At 32.8% G+C, this 18964-nt stretch overlaps 1 protein-coding gene across 7 annotated transcripts in view; it reads left to right on the top strand.

The window, feature by feature from the left end:
• Positions 1 to 18964, top strand: part of LOC126750147 (transmembrane protein KIAA1109) — a 234885-nt gene that overhangs the window by 88812 nt on the left and 127109 nt on the right. For 4 of the 7 annotated variants that reach the window (XM_050459660.1, XM_050459658.1, XM_050459661.1 and 1 more), the window contains 4 exons: positions 1686 to 1808; positions 6574 to 6694; positions 12022 to 12162; positions 18702 to 18860. In XM_050459660.1, coding sequence (XP_050315617.1) covers positions 1686 to 1808; positions 6574 to 6694; positions 12022 to 12162; positions 18702 to 18860 — 544 coding nt within the window. Of the gene's footprint in view, positions 1 to 1685; positions 1809 to 2018; positions 2068 to 6573; positions 6695 to 12021; positions 12163 to 18701; positions 18861 to 18964 lie in introns of all 7 variants that reach the window. The other 3 variants (XM_050459662.1, XM_050459663.1, XM_050459664.1) reach the window with 3 other exon arrangements.

Below are 18964 nucleotides of genomic sequence, written 5' to 3'. Positions count from 1 at the left end.
TTCGGATTTGTTTGGAACCTCTAAGATAAAAAGCAACCTAATAGGATACTACTGATGAAAGAATTGAACGTACTTTAAAGTGATGTCTGATTTGAATACCATTTCCTTTTCAAAATCTAAGGGTGACATCCATCCCTCTAAGGGAGTGACACAAGAAAGCTAAAAATATTAATTTAAAGTGTCCTTGCAAATAAAATTCATATGTCTCTGATTTTTCAAATTTTTAACTGCAAGAAAGATAATATTAAGGGTAGAAAGCCCTTTTTGGGAGTGGTTGGTAAAAAAATACATTTACCAGGGCCAGACTATGAGAATAGAGACGACGCTTCGATACAGCTGTCGAAGCAATGAGGAGGGAGTGTTATGTTGGGGTTTCATTACGCAATCACTCGTGGGGATTGCGTCGCCTTTGTTGTTTTCATAAAGATTTTGGGTGCCGAATTAAGTGGGAGAGTTCTTATTTCGCTTAGAATCTTCCAGAAATTATCGGATTTTACTGAATCGAACTTTATAAAGTAGTTGTCGTGTGGCTAAGATCCATTTACGTACGACTTTTCCAGGCATAAAACGTATCTTTCTTTCTTTCTTTCTTTCTATCCTTGATGATTTTGGCGGTTATGTCATCGACGCCGGGTGCTTTCCTACTTCCTAATTTTGTATTAGATTTATCCATTTTTCTTTTTCGTACATTTAGCGCATGTTGTGTTTCATCCGGCTTGTGTATTGTTATTACCGTAGGGCGTAGATTCCAGCAATATTGTTTTATTCGCAGATTGCAGTAATACAGTAATTTTGATTTAGTGATTTCTCTCCTTTCTACTATCTTCCGTATAGTTTCCTCCGTCATTCAATGTTTTTGTTTTATACTTCTGTCGTCTTGTTTGCATCACTTTGCTGCTTTCCTGATCCATGTTTTTGTTTCCTGCCAGATTTAATTTGACTCTTTGGCGGTGGCTGGTTTTTTGCTTTTTTGTAATTTTTGATGTTGATATTTTGTTGACTTTAAAAACGCAACTCCGAGTATTACGTCCCCTGTTACGTTGGCTCCTAGTACGTAAACTATGCTCCTTAGTTTCAAGTATCCTTCTCTTCTAATTTCTAATTGTAGTCTTCCAGTAGTCCATTTTCCATGCGTTGACTGGTTGTTCGCAATTGCATACCTAGTAGCCAATGTCACACCAGGTGGTGTGCCTTTTCGGATTGATTGGCATATTTTTATCTCTACTCTGTACTCTGTGTACTCATAGTCATACTCATTTTATTATCTTGGGAACGGAAATCGCATGGTTTCCGGTTTGTCTGTTTGATCGCAGTACTATAGCCATTAGCTGCTATATCTGCTTGATCAGAACAGCGACATCTCCACCGCAACATGCTAGTTTTGGTCCGCCCTGGATAATGTTTTTACCTTCACGGTACCCTCCATATCTGGCAAGCTTTTCCCTATCCGCCGTATGGGAATGCGCTCGATGCTGGGGAACTAGCAACCCCCCACGACATTTTAAACTTATGGTAACTAAAAACTAAAATAAAATTAAGAAATCATAATCTTTTCTAATATTCTGATAATCGTTGACGACAACTATATTCCATATACCTATATTTCCACTTTTTTTTTAAAACTTGGTTTGTTGCATTTATATATATATTCTTATTTATATAGCATATTTATATTCTTTCTACAGGGTGTAATAGTACTAAGCCGCCAATGGAAAAATACATTATATACCCCACTGATGAGTCAAAATCCTGTAAAAACGAGATTTAAACCTATGAATGTGACTATTGCAGTTCCAGATATTCAGGAGGTAAGTATTCACGCTCTTTCGGGCAGATGCACACTCCATTTCTAAATAACAATTTTAAAAAATCATTTAAATACTATTAGTAAAAAAACTACTATTTTTTTTGCAATTTTGACTAAATACTTAATGATATAATAAAACTTCAAATACTTTAAATATATGAAAATATTATATTTGCAATAATTTTATAAATATAATAAACATATTTTCTAGGTAAAGTCTAGACGTGAATCTGGTACAAAGTTTGAGAATATAACGAACAGTAAGCTATTCGAAATAATGTTAAAGAACTATGTTTATTTGTGCCTAATAGCCTAATGTATATTATTTTGAAATATTGGCAAACGGATTAACTTGTGCACTAACCGATTTCCCATCTTTTAGTTATTCTTGTAGCTATTTGTTACACCAAATTAAAGTAATATGAAAACAAAATTGTTGGATTATGCCGCAGGGAGAAGTCGGTTCATAGTTTTGGAATTAAAAAGCTTCCAAAAAATTTCACATACAAAATATTTCGAAAATTTGAAATGCATTGGTTTCAAAACAAACCATTTTCATAAATATGTAAAACGATTTTTCTGAATTTGTAAATATCCAGGTGACCCATAATAAAAGGAACATATAATTTGATTGCTTTTTGAGCAAATAAAAAAAAATTAAATTTGGTATGTTACGTTTTAGATTTCTTTTCCAAATATTTTGGGGGAGATACCTTTGTCAATATGGATTCTAAAATCCTCTAACAATAAAAATAAAAGCAAAAAGGTGAAATGATAATTATATAGTCTTCCTCATAAAAATAAATAATTTAATAAATAAAATATCATTCAGTTTTTATATTTCCTGACATGTTTCGGACACAGCGGTGTCCATCATCAGGCGATAAAAAGTTTAAAATTATTTTCAGTTATACACACCAGAGTTTGAGTCTATGTCAAAAAAAATCTTTTCAAAGGGTGCTAATTAACAATAATTGATTAATAAATAAGTGGAAGGGACTGTAGTATTTTCATTTTAGCTTAATCTGCGAATCCACTGCAAGTATGGGCTATTTCTTCACTAAAAACAAAAAGATTATTTCATCACTTTTAGACTATCTTATAAAAAATAACAGTAAAAAAAAAGCTTATATCTAGTTATTTTCTTTTTGTGAAGTTATTTTTTAACGAATTCTCATTCAGATAAAGTGTTCTCTTTACCCGGGGGCATACTATATATAAAATTCGACGGTTATTAAAACTTACCTCATAGTTTTCGATAGAGGCATCCTCTTCTGCAAAAAATATTTTTAAAAAATGATACAGTACAGAATATAAACAAACCAATAATTTTAAATGAAATATCGAAAAGAAAATAGAAAACTGGATATGTATGGCATTTCGGAAATTGGAATTGGAAATTAGTTTTGACTTACCGCCTATGTGGCCATTCTATAATTCTTTTGGTGCATTTTTCTATTGGCATTTTTGCTAAATCTCCATTCCAACTCCACCTTAAGCAAGCCATTCGCTCTACCGCATCTATCTCTTTTTGTAATTCCCATTAAAGTTTGTGTCTCACCTTTTTCGTTGACGTTCAAATGTTAATCCAATTATTTTTATTATTATGATTATTTCTTCCGGTTCTGATCTCATGTCCTAGATTTCTATAGGATGTCACTTTCAAGATCTCTTTTCCATGTAGTAGAATGTTTTGACAAGGGATCAGGTTCGTCATGAATTCTGATTTTCTTGCGTTAATTGTTGAAGACCAATTTTGTATAAGACATATGTCAATTTTGACATAATTTTTTTTCCTTTTTACTTATGGAATCTGATATCAATACAATATCGTTGATGAATCATAGGTGATTAAGATCTTTTCCTCCAGCGCAATATTTTTAAACTTGTATTCCAGAAGCGTGGTAAACAGCTTAGGCGAGATTGTGTCTTCCTGTCGAACTCGACGTTATATCTTAAGTTTATCGGTATTCTCATATACTCATACACTTGCTCTTGCATGTTTGTCGATTGTCGTAGGATACCAGGGTATCTACTGTCAGCTCGGCAGGCAGCAGGTGTATTGAACATCTTGTTGTGTCTAATAGAGTCAAAGTTTTTTTTCATACAAGCACGACGGTTTGTTATATTCGACGGACTTTTCTATTAGGATTTTAGTAAGCTGCAGATGGCCATTTGTTAAACATTAATTAAACCCGGCCCTAAAACATGCTCGTTTTGGAGGCTGATTAATAGGAGTCAAGTTTAGATTCAAGACGCCTAGTAATAATGTTGGTAAATAAAATTTGTAGAGGTTATTTTACCTTTTGTTCATCTCTGATAGTGATTTCTTAAATCCCCATGTAGTTATTTCCGGCAGCTCTTCCGATTCCATATATGATATATACACTGGCTTGCAAAATTAACCGGACCACGAAAATTTGGTTCAAATTGAATCCTTAATAACTTTTTCAGTATTGCATCGATTTTGATAATTTTTTTCCGAATTTTAGGCTGTTTTATTGCCATCTTTTCATATCGAAGCTACAAAAATTTCCGACAGATTTGTTATTACACAGGAGTTAATAAAACACCGAATTTTACACTAAACTTTTAAATATTCTATGCAAAACATTCACAACTGAATAGTGATTTTTGTTGATGCGTTTTCAAGCCCCATCTTTTCTTAATAACTTAATTTTTGATTCATTCCGATATCTGTATTCTTTAAGAAAAAGGTTTTTAGCATCCTTTGACTGCCATCTAATCTAATCGCTATCTTGGCAGGAGACTGAGGGCCAAATTTTTCCTATTTGATTTATGATTCATCAAATCGAGGGAAATTTTGCCATTTTCTATCACCCTGGTCAGTGCGGATTGATATGCGGTTAAAATAAGAACAATATTTCCTTCGGTCTAGGTTGAACGGCTGTAATATTGTAACTTAGTCACCAAGGCCCCTTTAATTTTTGCAGCAGGGTGCACCAGATGATATAGCCACCACGCGAGATGGCAAAGTACGTTTGGGTTGGCTTTAAATAAATAAATAAGAAGCCTATATATATTTACACACCAGTATAAGCGCATCTGACGTCCTTTAAAGCGCCGACCAGAGGCTACGATAAGTAGAAGAACTTTTAATTGCCCTTATAACATCCACAAAGCCAAAAACTGTCTAATATCGGTAATACACATTTCTCGAGTAAATAAAAATCTGCAGGTCCTTTTAATAAGGCGATTCGAATATTTGTTCATAGAAGCTTCCAACATTTGCATAACATCAATATTCCCCAGCGTTTCAAAACATTGAGTAGCAGAAGGTCGTCTATCATCACAATTTGTTTGTATACCGTATCTGATACACATATCCGATGGAACTTCATTCCACCCATCGTCGCTTTTTGATTTTTGTAAAACATCAAGCAGAAAAATCACGAGACAGTTTTATCGCTAACCAAAAGAGATAAAATTAAAACTGAGCGGGTTAAGCTTCCCAAGATGCTAACATCGTTAGCGAAACACGTGTCGAGAGTAAAATAAAGAGTTTTGGTTGTACTGTGGTAAAAGTGTTTTGTGATTTGAGTATGACACCAAATTTTCCAACCATAGGATAAACATCAAGGAGCTTAATATTAGACTCATATAGTATCGCTTCCAAAGAAATCTTCCAAGAAAAACCTTCCACAAAATTTAGTTCCACGACATCATTATCACTAAATGAATTATCTGAGAATGTGATGTTGAATGAATGTAGTGATCATGAAGTTTCCCCTAAAAATATTTCATCCAACTATTTAAATCTCTCTATTGATTTTGTATCCATGAAATCTAAAAAATATAAAGTTTCTACTAATGCAATGACCTGTATGTATGTACCCTGTATATCATCCCAACCCAATTTTTCTTCTTTGCTTTTGTTTGACATCTAAACTAGAAATATATGTTATTCCAGAAAAACAAACAAAAAATTGTTATCGGAGACAAATAATGAAATTATGAAGAATGACCCAAGGACCCATAGACAATACCCATAGACAATACAATAACCTGTTTACAACAGGTTATTGTATCGTAATCTGTACATACTTGGTTTTGTTCAGTTTTCATTTATTACAGAATTATTTTTGTATAAAAACATTTCTATATACACTTTACAGTTACTGCAGATATTAAGACTTCTCAAATAATATAAAATAAGATAATACTAAAACACAATCAAAATTACAACGTAAATAAATTAGACCTTACCAACAATTTAACCTCAAATTAATCTCCACTCCAGTGGGACATTCCTCCAAATATATTTTTGCCTCTATGAAGGGGCAGTATGAAATAATGAAAATATGAGATTTACCGTTAAAACTCGATGTGAGATGAAATAGGGTCTTGATGAATATTAAGCAGCAATAGTCCGACCGGGATATGCTATCTTGTCCCAATACGTTAGACGGCATATACCGTCTTATCCGCGAACGTGTTAACTAACAAGAAATAAATTATAAAAAAAATATTGAAAAAATGGATTTCGCTATTGTTATACCGGTCGGCTATTGAAGATCTTCTCACGTTTATAATTTTAGAAACATCGTTTTAGATATTTATGAAAAAGCATGAAAATTGGAAAAACCGAAATGCGTCGGGGGCAATAGATTCATTGTATGTCAAGTAGTTTGGTGGTTTTATTAAGGTATTTGGTGGTAAGTCCGACGGTTTTCAAATTACTTCTATGACACAGTCACATCCATCATCACGCATAACTTTATGTTATTCACCATTCATGTCAATAGGAGTCGGGCTTTACGGACGGCGAACAATCGGGTAACGAGGAGGCCGATATTACTGATGAGCACGCGAGACTTCTTCACGCAGGCGTCATACTCAGGCCAAATGCACAGCATAGAAATTTGGGTAGGTGATCGGGTCGACACTACCGCTGCTTTTTTTTTTTGGTAGCCTAACATTTTTAGCTATTTTTGATTAAACAAATGGGAGAAATGAGAAGTGCTATTCTGCACGTGAAACTAAAATTATAAAAACTATATTTTTTTGCAAAATGTATTAATTTTGAATGTATAGACATTCCTTACATTTAGACAGCACCTAGTGGTGCTATTATCTAAATATCTGTAGTGAAAATATTTCTTTAAATACAAATGTGTTACAGAGTATCCTAAATCGCAAAGAAAATAAAAGTTCTAATATAGAGATATAAAGATGAGAAAAAGTAAATCTGTAACTCGTAAAAGAGCTGCAAAATGGAGTTTCGGTTTACTTTTTTTGCAAACGACGGTTTGCTGTGTGTCGTTATGGTGTGTGTAGAAAAATGTTGGACAAATAATTTTGTCATATAATTAGAGTTTTTTGGATATCGCAATAAAAACTAAAAAAAGCGCCTTTTCTTGACAAGGTAGCAACTTTATCTTTTGATACAAAACACATGTTATGTAGTTTGTAACAATAATTCTCTTACCGCTCTTAAATTTAAGAAGTATAAAACTACTTTTCCATCTATCAGGAAATATTGCAGTCTCCAAAAACGTAAGTACAGTAAGTACCTACGTTACGTTATGTTACAGTAAGTACAAGGTAAATGTAAGTACAAGGGCACAACCGAAGTGCAAACACAATGTTTTAAAAAACTGTTGTGTGACGTGTAACGTGATTTATTTTTATATGGAGGCATCCTAATTAAAAAAAAAAAAAGGTCAGATATACTTAATGGTTATGAATCATCCAAGCTTTCAGGAGTATACACAGATTTAAATTAGTTTTTAATTAATACAACAATTTGTTCAACGTTGCTGGCTTCTTCATTATTCTAAATCATGTTTTGAGTATAATACTTATAAATTTCCAAAAATATTTAGAATTAACTTATTTGTCCTTCGTCGTATGATATTTTATAAAAACAAGATGCAGATTATAATTTACGCTTATGCCGCATTACTTTATCGAACTTCTTGCAAATTATTTTTATTGGTCTTTTCTTACTATCTCTCGTCTGATTAACTCTTACAACTTTAACGAAGAAATCATTATCATTTCGAAGGCACTTTTCGAATACTGCACTAACTTTTTCCAATCTGATCCTGCATTACTGTAGTTGAAGACTCTGAAACATCATAAGGCATCAAGCTCTTAGATCGGATAGATGCACAAGGTGCATTTTCAATTTACTTAACAAATTGCCAAACCTAGACCAGGACTTTTTATTTCAGTGTTTTTTTTTTAAATTCAGGTAAAGTAATTGTGTTTTTCCATAACCAGCAGATCCAGTGCTTCCTCTTCTGGACCAGTTACTCCATCAAGCAGTTGATGGAAGTAGTTTTTTCATATTTTTAAATTCTAATGCGATTAACTCTCTGCCTTGCCATTCTTTTTTTTTCTTAGCACTTAATTTCCAGCATTTTTAGTTGCCGGAATCTTTCCCTGTTCTCGTCTGTGGGACTTTTTAACATTTCGACATCCTAGCAGTATTTTTCTTCTCCATAGCATCTTCGCAATCTTCATACCAGTGGTTTCTGTGTTGCGTCTTTGGTTTCTCCCCTACCACCTTTCTAACTGCCTAGGTAATTATTCCAGATATAATCTTCCAATGTGCATCCATATCACTATTGTATATGGTGTTACATATTTCTCATAATACGTCGCTCTAGTTCTTCCTGATACTGCGATCTTATCTGGGTCTGCTGAAGCTTGTCTGTAATCCACTGAGGAGAAAAACGATTGGTTCACTTGTTCTTTGCTCTATATATTCTGACTCTAATTTTGGCTTTGACTAGAAAATGATCTGAATCAGCATATGCCCTTCAGCAGCTTGTTACGTCTAGTACATTACGTTCCTGCCCTGCATCAATTATAACGTGATTTATTTGGTTCCCGGCTACACCGTCATTAAATAGCCATGTCATCTCAGTTTGTGTATATTTGTATATTCAAACATAGTTTTAAAGGATGATGGAGCTACAAATTATGGGCTTTTTGGAATCTGTGTAACTTGTATTTGCATTTTTCAATGAGGCACCTTGTATTTTTTCCGGGAAAATTAGATAATTTTTGGTTCTACGCCACTGAACCCTAAGTAAAAGTAATTAATTATAGTTATTTTTACTTTATTTAAAACATATACAGGGTCTAAAATATCGTATCAAAAGTAATCAAGCAATAATATAAAATAAAATATCACAGCTTTAAAAGTGAGAATTTTAATTTTTAACTCAGAGGCAATCTTCTGTTTGCGGCGTTAAAAATCTAAGGTTAAAGTAGGGAAGCTTCGTAAAAAGCACAACTTTCTGTCTTTAATAATAGGGAGATACTCGGCCATTATAACCAAAATAGATCATGGTGTACAGGATATGATATTGGTAAGATATAAAGACGACCGATGGTAGGTTAGATGCATATCAAATGCAGGATGCCGGATTGTCCGATCGGAAATTGCGTTAATATTATAGCTCTGTCAGTCTGAAATATTTTTAGCACCAAATACATATTTTACGCTTGTTATTAATCTACATTTTCGGAAAAAAGGAAATAATAATATCTGTGGAACTTTCAAATGATATGCATTTTTCGTCACCCTGGGGTAATTTTTGTTAGCGGATTTTAGTTTAAAACATATAAATGTATAGATATATATTTTTTTATATACCTATACATTTTATATTTATTATTTGTTTACCTGCTTCTGGCTTCTAGTAACTCTGCACAGCTTTTACAACGCTTCTTTTGTATGCACTTGCTATTTATACGAAAATATATATTTTATTTTATGCACATTTAGTAATAGTATAATTGAAAAATGGAAGCTAAACAAGTTTACTCTTTAAAATTCAATCAATTTCTTACATTAATGCATTCTTGCAAAAAATTTCAGGATTTATGTTCGACCCAAATTTTCATGTGTCATATTTCATATTTTACTATACAGGATGTTTTTAAAGGATTTTTACAACGCAATATAAAAATAAATTGGTCTTGTACATTCTGGTAAAATGTTGAGATTAATTGACACAAGGTTATAATCAACTTAAAACACAACAAAAAAACAAAAAAAGGCATCACGCACAAGAGACGTCTTGATTTATTTTTTTAATTGATTAAGGTTAAGAGCTTTAATTCTAGCTGGTACGCAGTACACAATAATTTTATTGCTAAGTATCTTGAGCCATTTCTGGATCTTTACAAACGGCTAAACTCGGCTAAAAATATTATTGTTAAGCAAATGTGAAAATCTTGATAAGAATTGTATATATTGAGATTTTCTTTAACGAGCAACAAAAAAATTTTAGGGTAACGCTTAAATTTTAAGATTTTTAAAGGTATTTCGATAGTGCTCTCTATAGTTAAGACCGAAGATTATACGGATGTATTTTCTTTGTTAGCCAAATACCTTATCAATATAATACGATTGACCCAAGGAGAAGAAGAAGGCAAGATTGGCAGTCTAGATTCAAGCAAGGAATCATGAACAATCTCATTGAATCTTTCTAAGAGTGAATTTAGCTATTTTGAATTGACTAAACATTGGGTGGTAGCTCATATAAAAACTTGTGGCATCAACAACTGCTGCAATTTATTTTCTCTGAGATTTCTGTGATAAATACAGAAGCCAGGTCACGCATTTTTAGTCTAATTAAAAAGCCTATATCAAGAGCTTTAACACAGTTTGGAATTGCATTTGTTTATAACATCAACTCCAACCCTCTTCTAATTACCCTATATACAGGGTGTTTCAGAACTATGGGATCAAACTTCTACGGGTTGTTCAGTGCATCAGTAGAATTCATTTGAGTATAGGAACCCATGTCCGGAAATGTGTCACTACGGCCCTAAGACGCGTTTAAATTTAGAAAAAATATTAATTACCTAAATAGGATCTGATGCATTTATTTTTACCTTTTGTATATGATACCATCACAACAATTGTCCAAAATGTCTTCCTCCAACCTCAATACACCGATTTAAACGCCGCACATGATTTCGGCGGACTACACTAAAAATTTGATCCTCGTTTTGAATGATTTCAAATGCTGCTGTTATTCGTCCAATTAAGTCTAGCTCTGATTCTACTGGAGTTTCGTAGGCTAAAGACTTTACATGTACCCACAAGAAAAAATCGAGCGACGTTAATTCGGGTGACCTAGGGACCAAGAAACTGCTCCACCTCTGGCAATCCAACGGTGCCCAAACTGCTGAGCCAAATACTCGCATACATGTACAGCAAAGTGAGCCGCCTCTCCATCATGCTGAAACCACATTTGCTGTCTAACGTTTAGTGGAACATTTTCAAGGAGTTCTGGGAGAACTTCCTCCAAGAAACGCAGATAAATAGGTCCTGTTAACCGTTCCGGTAGAAGGTTTGGCCCAATTAAATAATCATCAACAATGCCTGCCCATACGTTGACAGACCAACGATTCTGATGTTTTCTTGGAAAAATTGCATAAGGATTTTCTTCGTCCCAAACATGGCTATTCCTACTATTAAAAATACCGTCTCTTGTGAAAGAGGCTTCATCGGTCCACAAAACATATCGTAAAAAATTTGGTTGTGCAATGATGTGTTTTTCATGATACAACCGCGATGCTCCTCATGCATTGCAGTTTGTTGCTCCGTATGCCAAATGCATATCCGCCAATTCTTGATTGGTAAAGTTTTCCAGTAGTGACGCATTTCCGGACATGGGTTCCTATACTCAAATGGATTCTTCTGTTGCACTGAACAACCCCCAGAAGTTTGTTCCCATAGTTCTGAAATAAAAAATAAAAATAAAAAAATAAACCCTGTAGATTAATTCTAGCAAATTTTACATATGGTTTTAAGATACTCTTTGTGGCGCATATTTGAGTAAGTGAAACGTCAAGAAATTTAAAGCTGTTATTCAAAATATGAAATCGTAAAATATGTAGATATCCTGATTTTGATTGTCTTTAAACTTTTATTTTGATATTTTCTAATTTCCATTTTTCAATTGTAATCCATAGTTTAAAATCCGACAGGACCTACTCATTGGAATAATGGAATAAAATAATAATAATAATAATGGAATAGTATAGTTATTCAATTGCAATAAAATTAGTTGCCATAGAAAATAATGGTTATTCATAAATAGAAAAATTATTTCAAATACCATTTTTAACACTCAATTATGAAATAATGACCAAATATTCCAATGATAGGTTTTTTTCCAAAAAGATGTAATAATCGTCGAGTTCATTTTATAAATATATTTTAGTTCCTTGTATGCCATACAAAGAATTATCCTCAGTGCACCCTTCACCCAGAGCTGGATTTACGGAAAACGCTATTCAGACATCACAAGTCGCAGTGGTTTCCGGTGGAGTCGAGAGTGTCTTAGCATCACCCAGTCCTCCTGGTAAGTTAAAAAAATGGCTATAGAAATTTCATTCTAGTTAAATGTAGTTGGTTTTTTATCTGTTGCTACTTATTCTGCTAAGTTTGTATTTTAAAAAGTAATTTTGCTTAGAAAAAATTCTTAGAGACATACTATGCATCAAACGTCTATCTAATGGTATAAAAGAAGGCACCTATTTTTATTTTAAATCATTGAAATATATAGTAAATGTAAAATAAACCTATGTTAAGTATAATCTGTATTATTGTGACAAATACATAAGAAGTTATTTATTTTGTTGGGTATTAGTCACTATTATAATAAAAATCATCTCATCTCATACGCTCAATTATTGAAAAGAAAAAGAAAATAGACTTACTCACTTATTTAGAAAAAAATATGAACTTATAACGAATGTATCGTTAAACATTTCATTATATTTAATTTAATCTGAGTCCAATAAATCTTAAATACAATAATTTACTTGAGGTATAATAGTTTCTTTATATACCTAGGAGCTGAGGTTTTATCTATAGACCCCTAAGCTCTTTTCTTCTTTTCAATATCCTACCTCTCAAAACATAACTTTAAAAAAATTTATTTTAAAATTTTAAAGAACGTGAAAGTTGTAAAAAAGGATAATTATTTTTAATTTTATTTACTTTGATAACGGTAGCAGATTTAACTACTGAAAAATTGGTTCAAATTAGGTATTTTATATTCAATAAACAGGTTTTCCGTTTTTTTTTCAATTTCATTATTCAAAATAAACACGATCCAAGGCTTTGCTTAAATAAAAAAAAATAGTTATCTTGTATTTGCCCTCCTCAAAATGAACCATAATTGTTGTTAAAGATCCAGAATATTTGAATAGTGCCTCTTTCCTCCCTAAGGCCAAATTGGCTGTCGGAAAATAAGTTGTTATCAAAGTACGAATACCGTCTGTGCCCTTCTTCATTATCTCTCGACAGAATAGGAAGCACAGATATGAGGCGGTATCGTATTAAAATGCGTCATCCTCATTTTAAGTCTTTTACTATTTATGCGGATTTATATTTATCGCATTGGATTTTCAACAGTGTTAATTATTATTATTTTCATTTACTCTCACGAGATGTGTTGCCTCTACTGTTTTCTGAAGTTTTCGTACTCTGTCCAGTTTTCTGAAGTGTTAAGGGCATCACAAACTTCTTTAAGAAGTGCAATCTTTCCCTTATATGTCGCAAATTGTCAGTGAACTCATTCTACTTTATGTAAACTATTTTGTTCTACCTTGAAAGCTTTTTCTGGAGAACAGTCTAGATATACTGAGCCAAGAAAGTCAACAAACAGAGAGAATTTTCTGTCCGCTGATAAATCTATGCCGTCGAGAAAATCCCATGGAGTTTGTGTTGTCCTCTGTTGTGGAGTTTTCTCTAGGTTTTGCTCCATCTACCAAGGGATAAGCTATGTCAAAGTATATAGCTTGATCCTGGTGATCTGAAAGACATGTTATAGTAGTAGATTAAAATAAGTAATATAAGAATGATGATGAAATATGCATATGAAACAGATGAAAATACAACGTGGGGTCAGACAGCAATGTGTCCTCTCGCCTTTGATATTCAACTTATATTTCAAAATAAATTTTAACGAAGCCCTTAACAGAGTAGAAAAATTTATCCTTTTGAATGGAGTTAGATTGAATAATATTTGATACTTCGGCGATACCATGCTAATAGCAAATAGCTTGGAAACACTGCAGAGGTTAATGGACCATATCGCGCAGTACAGTTAAGAATATGGTCTTAATGTCAACGTATTTTTTTTAATTAATTAAAAAAAATTGTACAGGGTGTTCTAAATTTGAGCCTCATCATTGGGATCTCGTAAACTAGAAGAGATACGAGGTCGGTTAAATTGAGGCAAAGTTGCGCAATTTGGTGGTCACTAAAACGCCCTTTTGAAATTTTAAAATTCCGAATACTTCCGAAGATATTTCGGAAAAACCGAATATTCGCGATTTCTTTTTATTTTTTTACAACTCTATTTGAATAAATATAACAAAATAAATTACTCATTCTCATTGCTACTTTCTCTATTTTACAAAATGGTGTCGTCAGATTTTCAAACCGTCGTTTCGTATTTTAACTGTCATCATCAAGTTTGTTTTTTTTTAAATACGGCCCTAGATTTCTTATTTATATTCCTAAACCAACGATGTATCGCACTTATTCAAAAAATTTTATATTAATACATATTTCCATAAGGACTCGTGTTAAAGAGAAATATAAAAAATATATTTTTAATGGGATTAAAAACAAACACCTTTTTTAATAACGCATTAATAAAAAAAGCTTAAACACTAACACAAAAAGAGGTTCAAAAATAACACAATTAAAGCAAATTTTCAAATTGCAATCCGCCTGCTTGGATGCATTTTCATGTCAGTCTAAATTTTATGGATCGCACGCTGAATAGTCCTTGCGGGGATAGCCATGATCTCCCTTGTTAGGTCTTGACGTAAGGCTTGAAGATTTTGTGGCGTATTTTGATAAAGACGGTTTTGAACAAATGTCCTAAGAAAGTAATCTGAAGGGCTTAGGTCGGGGCTTCTAGCGGGCCAACGTACAGGTCCTTAGTTTCCAATTCATTTGTTAGGTAGGGAATAATTCATTTAATAAATTGGTGACGCATCGTCCATTATGGGGTGGTGCACCGTCATGTTGCCACCATGGTTGACGTAATACATCCAAAGGTTCTTCCATTAAGTAATCCATTATATTGGTCCTTATTAATTCTGCATATCTTTTGGAAGTTAGATTTCCTTCAAGAAAAAACGGGCCGATAATTTTATTGTGCCACATACCAACCCATACAATAAATGATTGTCGTCCCTGAGGTCTTACTTCTTGATTCTGCCTTGAGTTTTTTATTGACCAATAGTGTTCGTTATATCTATTAAATAGTCCATTTGTTGAAAAACTGCATTTTATTTAGGAAGTCGGCATCTTCATTAACTTTATCTTGCAACAAAATTCTAAGCGTCTCTCAGCATCGCCAGGTCTTAGTGTTTGATTAATATGAATTTTGTAAGGTTTATATACAATTATGTAAATTTCTCCAAAATGTCATTCGCGGTAGGGCCACACTTCGTGTGAGAAAACTATAATTGAAGCTCGAGGATCATTATTTGCCTTAAAAATAATTTAAAATTATTCATTTTACTTTCTACTCTGCAGTGGTTTTAAAACTTACAGTATCTAAGATAGTTTGTTCCTCTTCGGGATCGACTCGTCTTCCATATTTAATCCTTGGGTTAACAAATCCGTATTGAGCTAAATTATTATCAATATTACGAAAATAACTGTAATGAGGCTGTCGTCTTTCTGGATATTCCAACAAATAGCGCTCACAAGCCATTTTTGAAATTCGATGCGACATATAATAAATCCTTATCATATCTATTTTTTCTTCAGAATAAAAAGCCATTTTGGTTAAATACGCAATATTTAAATACTTAAAATTTCTACATATTTATCTCAGGGTCTAAGATGTAAAGAATGATACTTTAGTTATTGTATTATATATTAACCTTTTTTTGTTGTTATTTGAAAAAAAAGGTTTTTAATCCTATTAAAAATGTATTTTTTGTATTTCTCTTTAACACATGAGTCCTTATGGAAATATCCTTTAATATAAAATTTTTGAATAAGTGCGATACATCATTGATTTAGGAACATAGGAGCTCTTAAAATCCGTAATAAAAAATCCAGAGCCGTATTTAAAAAAACAAACTCGATGATGACAGCTCAAATACGAAACATCGCTTTGAAAATCTGACGACACCATTTTGTAAAATAGAGAATGTAAATGAGAATGAGTAATTTATTTTGTTATATCTATTCAAATAGAATCGTAAAAAAATAAAAATGAAATCGCGATTATTCGGTTTTTTCCAAATATCTTTGAAAGTATTCGGAAATTTGGATATTTCAAAAGGACGTTTTAATGAGCACCAAATTGCGCAACTTTGCCTCAATTTAACCGACCTCGTATCTCATCTAGTTTAGGAGATCCCAATGGTGAGGCTCGAATTTGGGACATCCTGTACAGTGCCAAAATAATGCAATTTCGCTAGTAACAAGTCGTTATTTACCGTGTCAAAGCCCTTACTAAAGTCGAGTAGTACCATGCAGGTTTCTGTAGGCCAGATTTCTCACTATTATAAATATTAAATGATGTTGGTTCCTCACTGAAGCCACATCATTTAATATTTTGTAAGACAAGTATTTGTGCCATACGCCGGGCTAAATCCTGATTGGCATTCTGGTAGAATTTTATGCACTTCTGCAAAATGACCAAGCTCAATGGTAATGTTTTTTTTAATTATTTTTGACATAGCAGGTAAAATACTGATTGATCCGAGATCCTTTAGTTCTAGGGGATTTGAAACTTTTGAAATTGGTTCATGACTCTTTTTCAAATTGTGGGATAGCTGTCATCAACAATATATGAATTTAGAATATTTAGCAGCGGATTTAATTAAAAAGGTAAGCACAACTTCACATCTCTCATAGATATGCTATCCGTGCCGGTTGCGTTAGACTTTAAGTTAAAAATAATTTTTCTTAGAGTCTAAGAGAGGAAAAAATCTCCTCGGAAAAAATCAAACAAAAATCCTAAAACCATATTATTGTAACTCTCACGAGATGTGTTTATAAAGAAAAGTGTTCTAAATATTGCAAGTTCAATGGACAAATTCAAAGCCAAAATGTTCATATAATTATGATGATTAAGAACATTTATAGTAGATACGGTTTTATATAGATCTTTTAAAAACTTTCGAGACTGAGTGACGAGAGTGAGATCGGTCAGTAGTTTGTAGGATTAGTGGTGGCATCTTTTATATAAATGGGGTTAATTTTGGAGTTTTAAGGCGAGTTAAAAATTTGCCTAAACTGTAGCATTCATTAATAATAATGTATAATGCTGAAAACTAATTTTGCTTAGGTTATTGTCAATTAACCTTTTTCAAAGTACTTCAAACTTTATATCGAAGTTCATTAGCTACAGTGAACAGTCCGTGACAGGTTGATGATTTCAGGATAAGTAATTACATCTACTTTACCTAGGTTCCTTTTTTCACCGTCAGTGATCTCTAAGAAAACCGCTTAGATACGTTAATTATAGTCCTTTAATGCGTAGAAGGTGACTTGACATTCCGATTATGTTTGCGTTTTATCGTTGTTATGTGGTTCGGACTGGAGATCTCACTTTAGAAACGTTGTTGACTGGAGAAGTATATCGTGGATTTTTTTAAAATGATTTTCCAGCATTGCTTGAAGAAGTTCTTATTCAACTTGACAACGAATATTCTTTTTGCATGACGGTGCTCTAGCACCGGCTACTCTCACGAGATGTGTACATATCCAAATCATTGGATAGGTCGGGCAAGTACCCAAAATTGATCCTTACGGCCTCCCGACCTAAATCCACTTAATTTTTTTCTGTAGAGCAAAAAAATGCCATCTTAAACATCGGAATCGCATTATAACCTCTTATAAAATAATTTGACAGTTCCTAGGAATTCTCAAACTTCAATCGACGCCAATCAATGCGACCTAGACTAGACGCTCATATTGATGTTCAAGATGGCCACTTTTAACAGCTTTTGTAATCTTGTATGTATTTCTGAAATAAATAATTATTAAAAAAATGTATTTACTTAATCATTCAAAAGTTGCAGTATTTAAAAAAAATGGAGGAGCGAAAATTGTTCATTCTTAAAATTCCTATTTCCAGTTCGGTAAAAAGTAGTGATTCCGTAAATGATGAATGAAGGGATGTTCATGCGGGCTTTGAACTGAATCTTTGAAAAAAAGGGTACGCCACTGGTTTTTCTTGTATTTTGAATTCTTTATTTCTTTTAGAGCGTATCTGGTCTCTTTCGTCGCCGTTTTCGCTCAGTACACTGTTTTCGCATAAAAATATAAAAACTATATTATTTTTATTATAATTATTATTTTAGTGCGTTTTTTATGGAACTGCAAATTTGTAATTTAAGAATAAACAATTTGTGCTTCTCCATTCTTGTCTTCAATTAATACAGTTTTTAAGTGAATATAAAAATGTAAATTGTGTATAGGAAAATCGCTATGGACACTTAGAAACTGCATACCAATTTTCAGAAAAATCTTATGGGGTATCTCAGGGGTATCAAATGTATCAAAAAATTTAAGTTTTCTTTTTTTAACTTTACCATCCTGTAGTGTAAAATCCAAGACGTTTAGGACATCTGTTTATAGAGACTTTTTTGCATGATTTCGTTGAAGGAACACTTTTCTGAATTTTGTCGCAATATTGAAAAAATATCCTATATATACTAGTAAATACATTAAATACTACTTAAGTAGCGAATGGGTGTCTTTTTTTTGACAACTAGATCATTTAGCAAATGTAATTCATTAAAAAACAAATATACACTTTTATTAATCAGGTATTCTTTTGAGAATTCCTGAGCTTAAAGCGCTTGTCTAATGCTAAAATCTAACGTTGTTTGTCTTGCTTGTTTGCAAAAGTATTTCGTCCCGTCGTTTTAGTGCCTGTCAGAAAACGTAAAAAAAGCATAGTGCCCGTCCAGCCGCCGAATAGTAGTAGAGCGAGCGTGGTGCTGCCGCTTTTTACAGGTGCTGGTAACCCATTCCAAAACCAGAAACGCTTGAATGAAGATAACATTTGTAAGTAAATATGTCAATGGCTCACAGCCACAGTCACGTAACTACAAAAACAAGGCGAAATCGAGTTGTCATAATAAATTATATGTCTAATTTTTCAAGAAGTT

This window comes from Anthonomus grandis, chromosome 2 (assembly GCF_022605725.1).
Source record: "Anthonomus grandis grandis chromosome 2, icAntGran1.3, whole genome shotgun sequence".
Lineage (NCBI taxonomy): Eukaryota > Metazoa > Arthropoda > Insecta > Coleoptera > Curculionidae > Anthonomus > Anthonomus grandis.
Note: the sequence above shows the minus strand (reverse complement) of the source record. Positions and strands in the feature narration are given on the sequence as shown.